This window comes from Haliotis asinina, chromosome 14 (assembly GCF_037392515.1).
Source record: "Haliotis asinina isolate JCU_RB_2024 chromosome 14, JCU_Hal_asi_v2, whole genome shotgun sequence".
NCBI classification, from domain to species: Eukaryota; Metazoa; Mollusca; class Gastropoda; order Lepetellida; family Haliotidae; genus Haliotis; species Haliotis asinina.
Genome location: NC_090293.1, coordinates 4483868 through 4501531, shown reverse-complemented (window position 1 = coordinate 4501531; position 17664 = coordinate 4483868). Strand labels below are relative to the sequence as shown.

General features: G+C 38.7%; 2 protein-coding genes across 4 annotated transcripts in view; one reads left to right on the top strand and one right to left on the bottom strand.

The window, feature by feature from the left end:
- Positions 1-1776: 1776 nt before the first annotated feature.
- Positions 1777-9230, bottom strand: LOC137261300 (transcription initiation factor TFIID subunit 11-like). The gene is made up of 4 exons (XM_067799025.1): positions 8830-9230; positions 5614-5701; positions 3073-3169; positions 1777-2634 (listed from the first exon to the last, which is right to left on the bottom strand). The coding sequence occupies exons 1-4, from the start codon at positions 9090-9092 to the stop codon at positions 2501-2503; spliced, it is 582 nt and encodes a 193-aa protein (XP_067655126.1). The 5' UTR covers positions 9093-9230; the 3' UTR covers positions 1777-2500.
- Positions 9231-15787: 6557 nt separating this feature from the next.
- The window catches only part of LOC137261299 (serine/threonine-protein kinase 38-like), a 71335-nt gene continuing 69458 nt past the window's right edge, over positions 15788-17664 (top strand). For 2 of the 3 annotated variants that reach the window (XR_010954847.1, XM_067799023.1), the window contains exons 1-2: positions 15830-16027; positions 16204-16355. The gene's annotated coding sequence lies outside the window, so the exon portion shown is untranslated. Of the gene's footprint in view, positions 16028-16203; positions 16356-17664 lie in introns of all 3 variants that reach the window. The other variant, XM_067799024.1, reaches the window with a different exon arrangement.

Sequence of the window (17664 nt, the reverse complement as noted above, 5' to 3'; positions counted from 1 at the left end):
AACCAACGTCACGATACATGTCAGTCGTCATTGCCTCAAACATTAAACTACTCCATTGTACCCTTTTCCTGGTTTGCAGTTGCTTCGCTCAGCTGACATCACTGGTGGAAACATTGTGTTTATGTTTTTCAGTGGATATAATGTCTTAGTTCAAATGTATGAATGGGAATGTAGTTCCGTCATAACATAACACAGAGGTCATCGGTTATTCAATAAAATCATTAGAATCTCAGGTCAAGTTGTTACAGCACAGGTCAACACAATATGACACTCGTGTGGCTTACGAGATTGTATGCAACTACCCATACATTGACCAAGTGGGTAATAAATAAAAATTATCTATCTATTATTTATAATTTCTCTCATATGACAAGGTGTATCTGTGTTTGTATGTGGCTACTTGTAGCCCAGACCTAAGCTGGTTTTTATTGAGCTAAGTCACTGAGATACCATCCACAATTAAGCATGAATAACCTACTCATACACATTATACTGACTTCGAGCCGACCAGTCCTTGTTTTAGCCATTAATGCCTAGGCAGGGACCAACAAGTACCATGTTATAACGTACTTTGGTATGAGGCAGACACTCTAACCAGTACACCACGGAGGCAGTCTTAGATATAGAGAATAAAGAGAGAATAGAGATACAGGATGTATCTTTGTTGAGTTCAGTAAAACTATATTACATAAGTGTCAGTTGTCAAACGTACTTCATTGTAATGTAAATGGTAAAGTATTGGAAATAGGTTGTTGTTCACTTACAACCAATCGTTAAGAACAACCATCTCTAACGTTGGTGTTAAGCTAGCTGTCTGACATGAGCTCACGAGGATATATATGCTTCATATGTTCACTGCAAATTACCAAGCTTCTCTTGGCAGTGGAACAAAGTAGCACTCTAACAAAGGAGAGAGAATTGAGAAGTATCATACAGCTTGTCATCATAGTAGCTATCATGAGAGATGTACATTAGTAGTATACACAATGGTGGAACTGGACCGGCCCACTCACACAGCCTTAGTTTAAGAATTTCAGGCTCTGGGAGGGGCCTGGTCCCGTTCCACCGTTCTGTATACTACTCCGGTGATGCATGGTAAATTACATGACAATAGGTGGAATAATTTAGTAAAAAATTGACTTATCAGTGAGCATGGGGTCTGTCTGGCTAAAGGCTAAATGTCCAATGTTTTTTCATAATTAAGTTTTAATTAACCTATGAATGGTGAAGTGTAGTGTATTCACTAGCAGAAACCCTTCTGTCCAGTAATGGTGGTGTGTACAAATGTATTCCTGTGCATTTCAACTCAGGACACAAATCAGTTGAAGTTAAGTAATGTTGATGTCAGAGAGTCCTTGAATGGGTTACTGTGTTTGGCAGCTTGACTCCTTAGAGTTTCTAGGACTTAGTCCTGCCCCATAACAAAGCACATGTGATGAATGTGGTCTCACATTAGGGAAGCAAGTGTGTTCAAACTTGCCTCTGTTCACTCAGCAGTAAATGGGTACCCGGTGAAATAAGTCACATGACCATAACCTTTTGGCACCTTAAAGGCAGCTTGGGATATCCATGGTGCTTTTTATGCATACTCTGAGCATGCCCCTTTGTGGTGTGGAGTATTTTGCAATGTCTAAGTACCATCATTATTATTACTATTATCATTACTTGTATTACATGCTGCATACAAGCACCATAGGTTGATCAGAATCTCAAAGGATGCACTATCATCCTACAAATAACAGTCTATACTTAAGTATGTATAGAAACACAACACAGTTACCTCAAGACAGTTTATTCTTTTCAAAAGACAAATGTTCCCTGAAGACTTTCACCAACTCAGTAATGTTGGTTATTTCCAACATGCCCAGAGCATGAAATAAACACAACCGCTTATTCTTACATGTACACAATATTCTGCCACCATCATTCTGCTCCACCCTCTTTCATTATCTCTCAGACACACACAGACACACACAGACAGACACACAGACAGACAGACAAACACACACACACATTCAGCAGACAGGAGTGACCACGAATACATAATACACAAACTATGACCTATGCAAGTAAAATCATCTATGGTCTAAATTCCAAATTTACCTGGAGTGATTTTCATTCTGTCAGTATATGATAATATCAATCGAAATTGTTGTATTCAGCATCAAGGTTTGCAAACTCGCTTCATGTATGGCCAGTTAGCTGGATACCTGTAACAGACTCCCCGAAGCTGACTGTTTTCATTCAGAATGCAGGTCTGAATTGATGTCAAATACAAGGAAATCCTTTTATGCTTTTTGTCATGCTACTGATATTTCCACCCTCCACTGCATTTGGTCTCTCTAATTGGGTCACCATCATGCCTGCATCACCTACATCAAGTTAGCATCACATGATGTTCCTGCAGAACACATCATATCAACTCCAGTTGTTGGGGAAGTTGGGGTATGCTTTAGTCTCTGATGGTCCTATTAGATTTCCCAAGTAGATCCTGTAGGATTCATGGCTGAAAGAAGACTTTCTTTGTCTTAGATGAAGGAATTAGTCCATTGTTCTTAAGTCTGCGAACTGCTTCTCGAAGGTGTCTGGGTTGTAGAGGTCCAGTATCGTTCCACTGCTCTGTCACATCCAGCGCTGAAACAGAAATTACACAGAATATAAAGTGGGACTTGTTGCAGGCAAACTGGCAGTCATGAAGATTTAACACTATATATTTAGGATAACACTTTCTCAGTAAAAGTACAGACAGTGTGTGCTGGTGATTAGGTGGCCAACTCTAAGAGTGTGGGTTTGACGCCTGGACTCAACCCAGCAAGTACTATTTAACTGGCCCTTTACTGAGAAAGTCTAAAGTCTTCGAAGTAGCAGTGTGTATTAATAGCAAATTTGATCAAATCATTCAGTATTATTCTGCCAACTCGAATGATATCAATCCATCAGAAAACATTGTACTTAGAAGTCAGTATAGTGTCTGTATGTAAGTGAAGTCACCAGTCCACACTTATTTCAAATTTTGTCAACTACCAAACCAGTAAATTTGCTGAAAAAAATGCTTTCCTGAGCTGGCAGTACCTGACTCAACGACTTCTCCTACGAAGACCTTGGCGATACCAGACACAGCTATCACCACATTCTGGGAGACAGAGGATCCAGTGATAGACTGCATCAGCTGAAATAAAACAGATTCTACATGCAAAATGTACAATAAATATTTTGCAAAACTTGATGTTCATTTTTAATGCAATACGAAGGAGCCTAAAGAATAGTTTACTACCTCAAACTAAAGAAATTTGACTTACCAAAGCATGGAAGAATTCAGTCAGGATTACTGTGAGTAAGTATGGTTTAACACAACTTTTAGCAATATTCTACCAGCATCATGGTGAGGGGCAGGGGTTTCACACATGATAGGAATACATGTAATACCCAGGTATGACGACTGAACACTTAAACCACTAGCATGACTGTGCTACCCTACCACCCATGTATACAATAAGTCTATACATAGTTTCTTTAAGTTTTCAGAAAAATAGTATCATCTGCCTTTGAACAGACATTTATTTGAAGCAATTCCAGCATCTCAACATGATGATCATAATGGAGAACAGCATGATAAACTCCATATTGTGTACACAAACATGATAAACAACAAATATTGTACAATTTGACATTGCTTAAACTGGTTGGACAGAAGGTTCAAACTACCTCAAAAACATTGAAAACATTTGTGCGAACACTGTACTTGTATAATGTACCTGACAACCACTCATGTGCAGTAAGCACAAAGGCCTTGCAGCTGTAGACTTCTTATCTTATTTGGTCACTATATGGACAGCAGCCTGTTAGTGGTTGTTTATACACACAGCATTTTCCCTTCATCACTGGATCCCAATCTCAACAGCACATTCATGATCAATCTGAACTCCCTGGGAAACATACAACTCTTGCAGCCACTAGGTGCACCAAGTTATTACAGCTTTCCCATTCTTATGAGGTCTCTAAAAGTGCCAAATCAGCGCACAACTGCTTAAAATGTGGAAAGTCAAATGATGACTTCAGATACCAAACAAGCGTTTAGATGTTTTGAAAACATGTCAAATAAAAAATGAAAATTGAAAAACTGTCAAACAGCATGGTCAAAATTGAGATGGCATGGATAAATACTTTCAATGTTCCCTGGCAGCAAGATGAAAATTTATAGAACAATATTTGTGGTACTTTCAATCTCACAGCTTAACATGGGTGCGGCTACTTTGAATGCCAGTACACATAACAGGAAAACCTGTTTTGGTTGATACATAGTCTGTAGCAGCCACCATAGGCACATGGTCTCTGTGGGTTAGCTTATAGGACAAATGAAGCTAGTCTATTCTTGCAATCACAACAGTGTTCAGGAAATCCAGCTTTCAGGTTTACATGTTTATATGGTCACTTCTCCAATGACTTTTGTAATTATGGATGGATGGATGGATGAATGGATAGTAGATGGATGGATAAATGGGATATATATGGATGGATGAGGAATGGATGGGTGGGTGCATGTATGGATGATAGACACATGGATGCATGGTCTAAATAAACTACCACCAAACAACAAAGTGCCTGTACTCACAAGACTTTACATGCTAGGGGAGATAACTGTGGTGACAGGAGACAAGAACACTAAAGCATGCATGTTCTTCCAGCCCACTACAATTCTTGTTGGCAACACAATTAATCACTTTACATTGATGAAATTTTTCATTTTTCACTACAAACTCAACTGACCATCTCAAAACTAATCTGCTTTAATTGCATACTTAAACAGAACCAATGTCAAACAAGCCCGAGAACTGTTCATCTGCTGTTAAGAAGATGTAATTTTTGTAGACTTCAGCAAAGAAATATTGCACAGGGTCTCTGAAAACAAATTTATCCTTCGCTGGCTTCAGATAACTGTTCTACGTTTCTTTGATGCATCTAAATTCAAAGCTCGTATGTCGCAGAAGATAAATTAGCAAAGTTTTTCAAGGAAGTATATGAGAAGAAATAGTTGTGACTTCCTGCAATTATGCATGACCATAACCCCCACAAAACATCAGTCAAGTAAAAGCCATACTAATTTAAGTTTTAACACTGCAATCACCAGTATTCCTGAGCTGGATGGCCAGGACTCCAGCATTGGATATTATGAGCAACAATCAATCCAGTCAGTGTAAGTTGACACTATCAGACAAGTCACCATACCTACTTATTTACTACTTCATGTTACAATATGCAGTCAGCAGGTACAACATTTAAACCAATCTATATCACTGAGTGAGCGAGTTTAGTATTACGCCACACTCAGCAATATTCCAGCTATATGGCGGCGGTCTGTAAATAATCAAGTCTGGACCAGACAATCCATTGATCAACAACATGAGCATCGATCTGCCACAAATGAGAACCGATGACATGTGTCAACCAAGAGAGCGAGCCTGACCACGTGATCCCCTTAGTTACCTCTTACGACAAGCATACTCGCCTTTTAGTTATACGGCAAGCATGGGTTGCTGAAGGCCTGTTCTACCCCGGGACCTTCACGGGTCTATATCGCTGAACTGGCACTGAACAATGCTGAATGAGCGTTACCCTTTTTATTGCAGCTCTTGGGAAAGCAGCTCGTCTGTACATCTCGTATCGGTTCAGCTGGTCTTCAGAGAAATTGGACACCAACACCCTGAAACAGATGATCACAATACATAATTGCTATTCCATCACACTCAAATTATTGACAGGTCGTATTAAAATCCACACCTTTCATCCTAACAATAGTATTTAAACTGTGTGTCATGGCATGGTAAAAATTGAAATGGCACGTCTGAAATGTCGTCAATGTGTCCAAGAAGCATGAGTCATTTTAATTATTTAATAAATGAAAACTGCAATAACTCGAATGATTCAAAAACATATTTGTGCTCCCTATAAAGCTGGTTATTAGTGTCAGTGTCATTCTCATTCTCACCACACAACATGGACAAGGCCATTTTGAAACGCAGCACCGATAACACAAGCACTCCTGCTTCATTTGATAACATCATTTGTGGGTTACTTTATGGGTCCTGGTCACTCACTCTTGAAACCTTTGTAACCCTACAAACTTTTTAAGCCCATTCTTCACACACTGGCTACAATCAAAGTTAAGAATCCTCAGAGCTACGATTGTTTCGAGCATAAGGGACCAGGGCAAATGAAGTCCTACTGTTCCTACAGCCATGATACTATTTAGGAAAATCCAGCTCTGAAGCTTACATGTTTACATGACATTTACTGATTTATCAAAACATATCAAAATGACATAATTGGTGGGGTGTTATAAGTTTACTTGGATTATTTAACTTCTTTTGTCAGAGGCACACCTAAATCATCTGTCTGAAACCCAGTGGCAGGCACCTTTTGAACATGTTGAAAACATTGCATTTCTTTCCCTGGTCTTGTAACATCTGAAGTAGTGAGTCATTTCAGCTTGCACCAGATAAATAGGTTCATTCACTCAGTGCTGTGTTGATTATATCATATAGCATCAGAATCACTCAAAGGAGCCAGTATAGCTATCTGAAGCTCTTAAAAGTAAGAATCACTATTTATCCCCTGCAGGCACAACCACTTAAATTTACTCTCAGTTTAATATGTAGATGGTGCTCAGTTAGTTAACTCAACAGGTCAACAATTTGAAGGAAGTGAGCACAAGTTCAATGGATTCTTACAAAAACTGGTTGCTAGTATTAGTGATGTGACATTCATTTATCAGACATTATCCTGATGAATAACTGTGAAGTTCACTGTGAAGTTCAGGAGATCACAACACTAATATTGCAGACAGTACGTGTAATAAATTGCATATAATTGGCATCTCCTCGTTTTAACTCCATCGTCTTCAGAAAGTCCAGAACAAAGCTGCACGCATTATCACTCTCGCCAATCCACGCTGTCACATCTCTCCCATTCTGAACTCTGGCTCTACACTGGCTCCTTATTCGTGAAAGGACTGATTTCAAGATTCTCAGCCTCACCTATCAGTCTTTCTATAACTCAGGACCTTCCTACCTTCAGGGCATCCTGACACATTACTCTCCAGAAAGAACTCTGTGCTCATCACAACAACTGTTACTTGCTGACCCAAGCTATAATCTAAAATCATTTGGCTCAGGAACCTTTTCACATGCAGCAGCGTCTCTGTGGAACTCTCTCCCAGTTGAGTTAAAATTATCTCCTTCCCTAGGAAGGATTCAAATCACGACTCAAGACTCATTTATTTCTACGTTACAACTTATACAAGTGACTTATAACCATTGTACCTTCCAGCTTTGTATATTTCAACTGGAGCTCAGGAAGCGCTTTGAGCATATCCTTGAGACGAGGAAAGGCGCTATATAAATAGCCTATTATTGTTATTTATTATTATAACAATCATGACACTGCATTGTGATACTGACATATGTATAAAGGCTCTATATCTAACCTATAGTAGCTTGTAAAGGTCAGTTGTCACATCACTTAGTAATATGTAGTTGACAAGTTTGGAAGGATACTCTTTGCCTGCAGCATTCATACTAAACTATTCTTTCTTAGAAGAAAGTCAACTTATTACATGTCAATTTGGTTTGGGTATGAATATTTATATATGCATCCCATGTATGTACATTTTATATATGTTATACTGCCAATGATAGTTTCCCTGAACTATCAAAGTTAAAGTATGAGGACATTTGGTTGCATCGTTTCAACCAGTGATATTAGTTGAGTGACACAACTGCAAACCAAGATACAGGGTGCTACAGAGTAGTTTACTATATTAGACTGTATGAGGCAATGACAACTGAGCCTGCGACCTCGTTGTATCGCGGTACTTGACATATCCGCAATCAGAAATAAAATTCTGAAGTTCTGAGGCCTATTTTATTGAGAAATCTGATTAACATGACATTTGATCAAGACATTTGTGAAAAAACTATTATTTTAACTTTGACAGTATTTCAGCTAAAGCCACTAGACGAACGGAGCCTATTAATATCTACCAAAGAAAAGAACTCCATCGTATCGCGGTAAACAAAATACTTCATTCCGCAGGAGATAAATATAGCTCATGACATCACTTTCCCTATATTTTTGGCAACAAGGATATGTAGACGACTTAGTTCAGATGGAGTGGGCAGGGTCATATATGAAACGTAAATATTATAGCACGGGGTCTGACAGATTCCATATTTTAATGTTAATAATTCTGCTGGATAATGCTTATGGAGATTCGATGCATGCCGTCAGTTTAAAAAAGTAAACAAACCACTGACATTAGGCTGTCGATTTACACACAAAATCACCTCTAAGAGCCATGTCTAGAGCACAAAACCAGAATACCGATTTGCTGCAATACCATGAATACCGCGATACAATGAGATCCGAGTATACTAGCATTGTGATGTCAGATGCCAAGGGTTCATTTGATTAAAAAGTGTGTTTTGTGTATGGTGGTGGTGGGGGGGAGGAAGAAGGCTAGACTGGCATAGTGACTTACTACAGTGTTGTAATGCAAAAAGTGTACTTGATGCTTGATAAAATACTGTGTAGATGCCTTTGATCTCTTAACAAAGCATCTTAAATTGAGGCAGACTGAGAAATGGGTTAATGGTTATCGCTATCTGGTTTAATTAATAATAATATTGTTTGTGCAAGTCATGCTAGTCCATAAAAAGCAAGGTCCTATATGGTACAACATAGATTGCGGATGTATGATTATATTCAAAGTGGGTCTTTGTGGGACTGTTTGTTAAAAAAATAATGGCAATGATAACAATATACACAACTAACTGCATTTTCAATCTTTCTTCCTCTTGCTTTTCCTTCTTTTGCTTGTTATGTGAATGTTCTTCTTCATTTTCAACCTTCCTCTTTTTCTCTGGCGGGGACTCAGAAGACAGTCTGCCATCTGAATGCTTTCCGTCCTTTTCTGGAGTTTCGCCTGATGACTTGACAGGCGATATTTCCGTGTCCGGCGGGTTATCATCATGGCTCCTCTTCAGAGGAGAGCTCATTTCCTTCTCATCATTTTTCACTGGACTACTGATGTCCATTTTTAAGTGCGACAATTTCACACTGTTTCAAGTAAACGGATCGTAATATCACAATCTCTACCTCTACTTGTCTGAACTGAACATTGACAAATACGGAAATCGGAAGTGAAGAACCGGATATAGAGGAATGATGGGTAGGACGAAAATCGTATTATCAACACAACTCATTGAATTTGTGATATATCCTCAGTGAGACTCGGTTGGCCGATCTTTTTCGAAAAAGGTATATACTTATTTCGTGTAATGTGTATAAAAATCAGGTTGTCCCGTATGTAATGTCGTATATTTAAAAAAATATAGTAAATAAATGTGTCAATATTAGAGGGTTTGAATGCATTTTCAAAATTGTTTTATGAGATATGAATGTTGTTACTGACCTTTACTTTGATCACGTAGTCTTGGATACGTATCTGAGCATGAATCATAGTGTTATTTTTTAAATTTCAATCAGCAAACATGACAATATCGATTATGTTTTACGTGTTACAAACTTATTGTTATCGACTTAGATTCTGTCACTCCCTCAACTGAATCAAGCAAATAATGCTGGTATTAATTTATTAGCACCACACTCACTCCTCGAGTGAAAATGTTAAAGGACACTTTGAAGTGACTCGAATATCTGCTCATTCTTGGTAAATCCGTAATTCCATTCATATTTTCTGTTAATATATGCCATCAAAGTGAAACTATATTTATTTTATAGAGGCATGTAGTTACTTCGATAACCATCCACGTGTAGTACAGACCTGAGTACACAGTCCATTGTGTCGATTATTTCAACAGTCTTCAGGGATCACAAATTAAGCACGACGTTTTTACTTACTGTAAGGTGGGAATATATACAAATTTGGTAAGCCCGTGTATAATCTACATGCTGTCTTTTTCAACAATTTCCTGTCTGAAGATTAAGTTATAATTATTTTATTATTAATGTACATGTGATTAAAATACTACACTGCTAAGAAAATAAACGTATAAGTACTTTATCTGCGCAGCCTAGCAACTCCTTAAACATGGGAACGGAGAAGATGAGAAATGTTGTATATGAATATAGTGTACACCACTAACAAACCCGACTTATTCTAACGACCCCACTAAACCTTAAATTCCTTCTACGGCAAATATCAGTAACCAGTAACTGTTGGCCTACGTACGAGTTAACATTTGAGAGTACTGCTAAATATCCAAGAGACAATTATTGACATTCCACCTGTTTATGTTGTTTTGTATATTTTAGACTTTTGATTTTTTTTTATTCGAGGCTATTTTATAAGATATAAACCTGCAACTGATTGGTTAACTTATTTGAGTGGCATTTTAGAAGTTGAGGTGTACAAATAGGGCAACTTGTTATGGATAACAACTTCTTTATTGCGCGAGTGCGACGTTTCCATACAGATTCTTGTACCGTTGTCAAGTACAAGAATCTGTATCGACACGTCGCCCTCACGCAATAAAGAAGTTGTTATCCATAACAATCTGTTCTATTTGATTCCGTGGTGTTTCCTTTTCTGCCTAAGCAATCTATTTTGTGTTTGCTACCTGAATCCTAAAATATTCAATTTTTTGGAGTTGACTTCATTATTTACTTACGTTTATAGGGTATAAACGTCCATATACATAAATATCAAGCGGATGAGATGTATCAGTCTTTAAAACTATACTCATGGTACAAGTAACAAGTGATTATACCAGTATGTCGTTCATGGAAAACAACACCTACTCACGCTCATCTTGTTGATCACAAGATTATCTGGTTCAGACTCGATTATTTATAGACCGCAGCCATTTTTTGTGGAATACTGCTGAGTGTGACATAAAACTAAATCCACTCACTCATTCGACACCGACTCTCGGAGTTGCGTATTTCGCTTGCCAAACTACAAGAAGAGGCGTAAAATATCTTCCTACATAAAGACTGTGAGATGCATGGTGTGATGCAATCTAGGAAATGGAATTGTAGCACTTCCAAGGAATATAACATGCCAGTCAAAGTGAAGAATATGTTATTTTCTAGTGAAAATATCCAACATCTTCACTGGAAGCCTTGCTGCATGCTGTCGGGCAAAATTATCAAAGGAAATGGCCACGTCAAAAGCGTCAGCGACCATGTAACAGATTATTTTATGGTCTCTGATAGCGTTTATAAATTAATTAGAGTCATATGAATCTGCGCATTTCAGCAAAACTGTGACTCATACAGTGTTCTGTCCCATGGAGATTTTCTCTTTGTTTTTGTGGACTTATTAAGGACTTATCAACTCCATCACAACGTGGAAGGAGATCGAGTGCTTATTGTCAAAGGGAGATAATCATTAAGTTGTCAGGAACAGATCTCCAGCTCGTCAAAGTAAGGAAACGTCACAAGATCGCCTCCCATCGATCACGAACGTCGTTCTGAAAGAATCGGGAGTGAATTGGGTTTTTACGCCGCTAATAACAGTACACCAGCCAACTGAGGATGGAGAGCCTAAAGATCTCTACCACTTCGGTGACGCTGGTGCACCTTGAGCAAGTACTATAGTTGAGTGACCCGTGAAGGTCCCAGGATAGAAAAGGCCTTCAGCAACCCATGCTTGCCATAAAAGGCGACTGTGCTTGTCGTAAGAGGCGACTAACGGGATCGGGTGGTCAGGCTCGCTGACTTGGTTGACACATGTCATCGGTTCTCAATTGCGCATTTCAATGCTCATGTTGTTGAACACTGGATTGTCTGGTCCAGACTTGATTATTTACAGACCGCCGCCATATAGATGGAATATTACTGAGTGCGGCGTAAAACTAAACTCGCTCCCTCACTACTAAATGAGTGGATATGTGTGCTATATAAACATCCTATAATAATAGTAATACGAGAACTTGAAAGAAAGTGTTGATATAATCACGTGATTTCAACTATGATAAAGCATGGATATCGAAGATTTCTTACGGATGAACGATTATTATTTGGAGAAAAATGGCCTCGTGTAGATTGTTTAATTCATGTTTTCTTTTGAAGTAATGTTTTAGTTGCATAACTTCTTTGAGAAGCATTATTTAGAAGTTGGGGAGTAGATAAGCTTCATGGATTAACAAGTACTTTATACAGATGATGCGACGCATCGATACAGATTCTTGTATCGCTGTCAAGCTGGTGTATGATATCATGGTATCTGTATCAAAACGTCGCATCATCTGAATAAAGTACTTGTTAACCCATAAAGCTTGTCCTTATATGTTTAGTTGCAAATCAACATAACCTTATCATTCATCTTCACTCAAGTAGTACAGAAGAGATGTGCAGCCAATATGGACGGAACGCGTGTTCTTCAATGTATGTAGGGGATCGAATCTTGTTTAGAACTGCGATCAGCAAAACTTAGTTCATACTATCTATCAGTTATATCAGCTTGTCATGTGTGAAGACCATTTCTGGTGTCCCCAGTCGTCATATTGCTGGTATATTGCGGAGAGTGGCATAAAACTATACTCACTTAGTCACCATGGTATGACAAACAAATGGCAAACACTAACGGATCCAGTGTCATCGTGCTCTAAAAAGGAAAGACAGCCATAGTTGACAAGGCAAGTGGCGTCTTGGGGTAGAAAATAACGCAGTGTAACAAGGTCAGATTCCGTCCTTGTCATTTCATTTGTGTTAATAGCATCATAAGAAAATCAATTGAATTAAAGCTGGCAAACGTGGGTCCTGCAATGTAACCTGTCATAAGAGACTAGGCGCTGTCTCACAAAGCTATCGTAGCGCTACGACTGTCGTAAATCCACTGTTATGGAATATATATATAGGTAGTACATAAGTCATAACTCGATAACTTTGTATGTGGTTTTTATGACGGGAGCACCAGAACTGAGCTTCATATGTACGCATATGACGAATCGAACCCGGATCTCTTTAACCAGTTAACCGTTTTAACCACTTAACGCCCCACTAGCAATAAAAAATCTAGACAAACAATTAGTCTCTGAAAAGAACCTGTTTTACAGAAAAAAGGTTCATACTAGAAAATATATATAATAAAAAGGAGCCCGAGACTTTTCATTTTTAGATGTAGAAATCTGGATGTGCCACATTTTCTAGACTTGGACGGGCTTTCTTGGATATATTTGCTTCAGGTTCTGTACGACAGTCTATAGATAATCAATCAACGTATTACCGATCACTTCCTCCACTTACAATCCAGCTTAGCATTCCCCTCTTGTGACGTACATGTCATATAATATAAGTCACAACACAGGTTATATAAGAGCGGTTAAGTGTATGCGCTCAGTTCGCCGAGGCAGTTCGATTGCCCAGTGCAGGGGATTTTCGATTTAATACCAAATCTTTGTTTAAATAACCATGGACTATTGTATGTTGTGATCCAAATAGCTGCATAGGCGTGTGTATAACCTTTTACTGCATAGGTCATTGTGCCAGGTCATCTTGGAGGACCGAGTGGCCCTACCCGTTATAAACCCGATGATTCGGCAACAGGTGAACGACAAGAACACGAGCGTAGCTGGGTTATACTGATAAGCATGGGGGAGTGAGTGTAGTTTTACGCCGCTTTTATCAATATTCCAGCAACATCACGGCGGGGGACACCAGAAAATGGGCTTCACACAGTGTACCCATGTGGGGAATCGAACCTGGGTCTTCGGCGTGGCGAGCGAACGCTTCAACCACTAGGCTACCCCACCTCCCCTAAGCATGGATGACTAAAGCGAAGTGATTCTTGTACACTATTCACAGTGCTCCACTGCTGCAATTTATTGTGTATGCAGGTATATTGAAATACATAATTGTACACGGCCATTTCTATTCCTGATTGTTTTCTATCCTTTGTAATCTGATGGCTTACGTCAACCATGTAAGGGAAATATCGGTTTTATGGACGGTATATTTCTAATATCTTTAGTGTCTTGACATGGGATTGTATAAAAGCAAACCTCTCCAGTAAACACATGACTTAACGTAATGCAACGATGTCTTTGTTCAACTGGGTCCAGCTTTTTCTATGTTAACAGCAATGTGCCAGCGGTGCCTTTCACACTGAAAACATCAAGACGTGATATCCCTACGACAAACGACGTTTCTATCTGGATATCCCTACGACAAACGACGTTTCTAGCTGTAATAATGGTTAACTTGACACTTCGTAATCCTGGCTGAGTAGAGTTTCATCCAAATTGTATGTCATCTTTGTATTTCCAACACTTTTAAACAAAAATTACTAATACTTCATCAGATTAAGTTTCGTTTTAACAGTCACACGTACATAAAACGCATTTATAAATGTACGTTCTTTCTATACTGAGGACTGGTAGAGCGAGAATACCGTTTGAGTGAGCGGGTGAATGAATGTGGTTGAGTATAGTTTTAAACACGTCGCTTTTTCGGAATGACTGAGAGTTATTTCGTTTCGAAACTATAAATTGATAGATATATTTACCCTCTAGATCAGGGATCGAAGTATAAATCATAAGATGTGTCATAAACAGTTAACGCGTTTGCAACTTTGAATTATCGGCTCTAGCCTCGGCCAATCTTTTTATCATGATCACAGGCAAAGGGTGCTGTCATGGGTTCGAACCCCGTTTCGCCCTCCCTATGTGTGTACGTATTACAGCCTCTTACCTGTTCACCGGAGTCTCTTAAAGGGATGATGCGTGAATCACTTTATAATCATAACATCGTGAAATTAATGGAAAACTGTCTGACCGGCCGTCCAGAAATCGGACAGTACATAAGAAAAAGCACAATTTGGTGACAGTATTAGCAAAACCAGAATTTAAGTTGTGTAATTATATAGCGGCATGTTTTCTGAATTACCGGCGTTTGGTCCAGCTCATGCAGTCCCGTTGTTTCTTTGTGTGCTGGCGATTAGTTGCCTGACTCTGAGGGTGCGGGTCCCGGATGGGACTCAACCAAAAAGTACTAGAATTTGTACTTTACTGAGAAAGTGAAATCCCAAATATGACATATGTTGCCGTTAAGCAAATAGAAAGGAATCTGCACGATATAAATTTTGGGTGAAATGTTCATGGTAAAAAAACAAACAAACTTTCACTAAATCCTGCACTCATGCATTAGATACTGTGGTTGAATGTTGGACGGAGTACTCCGTTCCGCTTGACTAACCGCACTGACCCGGGCCAAGTGTTTACAATACATGTGATTAACTGATAATTACATCAATTAATGACAATTACGACAACTTGATCGTACCTTTGTTTATTGAAGTAGCAGTTGGGATACGCTGTGATCGATACTTGTTTCGATAATAAACAAACCAGCACTGCACACTGTATCCTTTAACAGTAGATTGAAATTTGATAGATCCGTATAAAAGATCTGTACGTTTTGATTGTCAAATTGTTTATGATGTGCTTCCAGAAGTTGTAAGATGGTTTGTGTTTCAACATTAAGAATTTGTGGCACATGTCTTATGATAGTGATCGATGATTATATTAATACCTAAAGGAACCGCCGCCATATACTAGTAGCTGGAATATTGCAGAGTGCGGCGTAAACCAAACTCACTCACTCAAGGAGTGTTGTTACGAGAAGTAACTGGCGAAATAAACCACATACACATACTGCCGAAATATAAACACATAAACACGAATACTGGTTTGTGGAACAATATGACACGAGGGGTTAAAATACGCCTCGAAATGAGGAGTCGATTGCACGTAACCTTTCACAGCTCGCTGACTTCGAGCACCTGCAGATCTTACCAGGACAAGTAGTTGCTTAGAAAATAGTTTATTGAAAAGACAGGTAACAGGATAGTTAGAACTTTTGCTACTCTCCACACAATAAGCAACTGAGCTCACGCTTTCAGAGATGTTCCACATAACTCACTATCCTTAAACCCTTATGTTTATTTTGGGTCAACATTTACCGCCTAATATTTCAGTGTAGTGCACCTTGACAGACTTATTCAACAGTGAGTATTAATACACAAGTACTGGATCGTGTTTAGTCTCGTGTAGTTATGTGGTTTAGTACCGAAGATACAATGATATGTGTACTATGTACTTTAGGCTACACCCCCACTGACTGCGTTAAAGCACGTTTTGTGAATTTGTCTCATTATTTAATTGCACTACATTTTCTTCACAGCGGCGGACCTCACTTCCGGTAACGTGATTGGGTTCAGTATTCATTTGTGTTGGAGTGACAAATTTATCGATGGTGTGAATTCCGTTGTATGAAGGATTACTCTGCAAACCGCTGAAATTTGGAGGATTAAGAACAAACTCCTGAAGGCCCGGGTAAGATAAGAAAATTTTGCTTTTGTTATTTCTTGCAGTTCGTGAGGGTCATTATCTATTTTTGAAGTTAATGTAATCATCTTGTCTTTCACGCTGCCAAGTACGTCTGACGGCTGTTTATGTTAGTACACATAGGCTGTGCAGTGTGACAGTATAATGATTGTGGTTGTTTTGTTTGATTCGGATGGTGTGACAGTCATCGATGAAGACACATCGAAAAGAAAAAGGAAAGATTTAAATCGTTCCGCCCTTTTTCTGACGATTTGTTTGTGATATTCGTAAGGTTACACATTAATCGAAATATGAACGATAGTAACATGTTACAGGGTATTTGATACCAATGACATCAGTTATTCACTTATTCTTTGATGAAGGAGGGTACATAGATCACCCAGATGTTTTGGCTAAAAACAGCCTCCATTAAAATAGTTGGGAAAATAGTGTAGTCTCTTGTTCCTTTTGTATATTAGAATGAAGGTCACTAACTGATCGAAACAACAAAGTTTCCTCATCGATAGTTTTCACCTCAGTGAGCCTAGGGAGTGAAGTGGGGGTGGCCTTATGTTTAAAGCGTCTACTCTGGATGCTGAAGACACATGTTCAATTCCCCACCTGGGTACAGGGTATTTGTGAAGCCCATTTCCCATGTACCCCCTTCATGAATATGGAATATTTGCTAAAACTGGCATAAAACCATACTCGTTTACTGAATGATTTTCATTTAGAAGCCAATGATGTAATTAGTCTCTCAGAATCAGAACTGTAAACATGAAAATACCAAGCCAGGCATTTAGGACATGTTAAGTCCTTATAGCCCCTATCCAGAGTTGTCTTTTATTGCAAATAAGAGACTGTTACAATATTTGTCAATCGTTGTCAAGGTGCATGTCTAAGGCCAGGCCTTATCATGTGTATTTGTGTTTTGCAAGAACTGTTTTTGTAATACAGTCTCTTAGCTGTGTCCAAAGTTTTTGGAGTAGGGTGTTTGAGGTCTTTACCATTCAAATTTTTTGACAATGCTCTAAATCTTTAACCGTTTACTTGACAATTTCTCAAAGACTCCTTGACATTCAAATTCTTATCTGATAGTATATCACTAAAGTGCTAGCCCAAATCAATGTCTGTCTGTATGTATCACTAATTTCAGTGTGGATGTTCAAATTTGTTCCAGTTATTTGAGCAGGTTTGGGTTGCTGTTCTACTGATACCATTCACTGATGGAGTTTGTTTTGAAAGATAATAAGTGTCTGCACTGATTTGTATAACGCTACTAAAAGGACTTATGAAATAGTTTTTACCATTTCTGAAT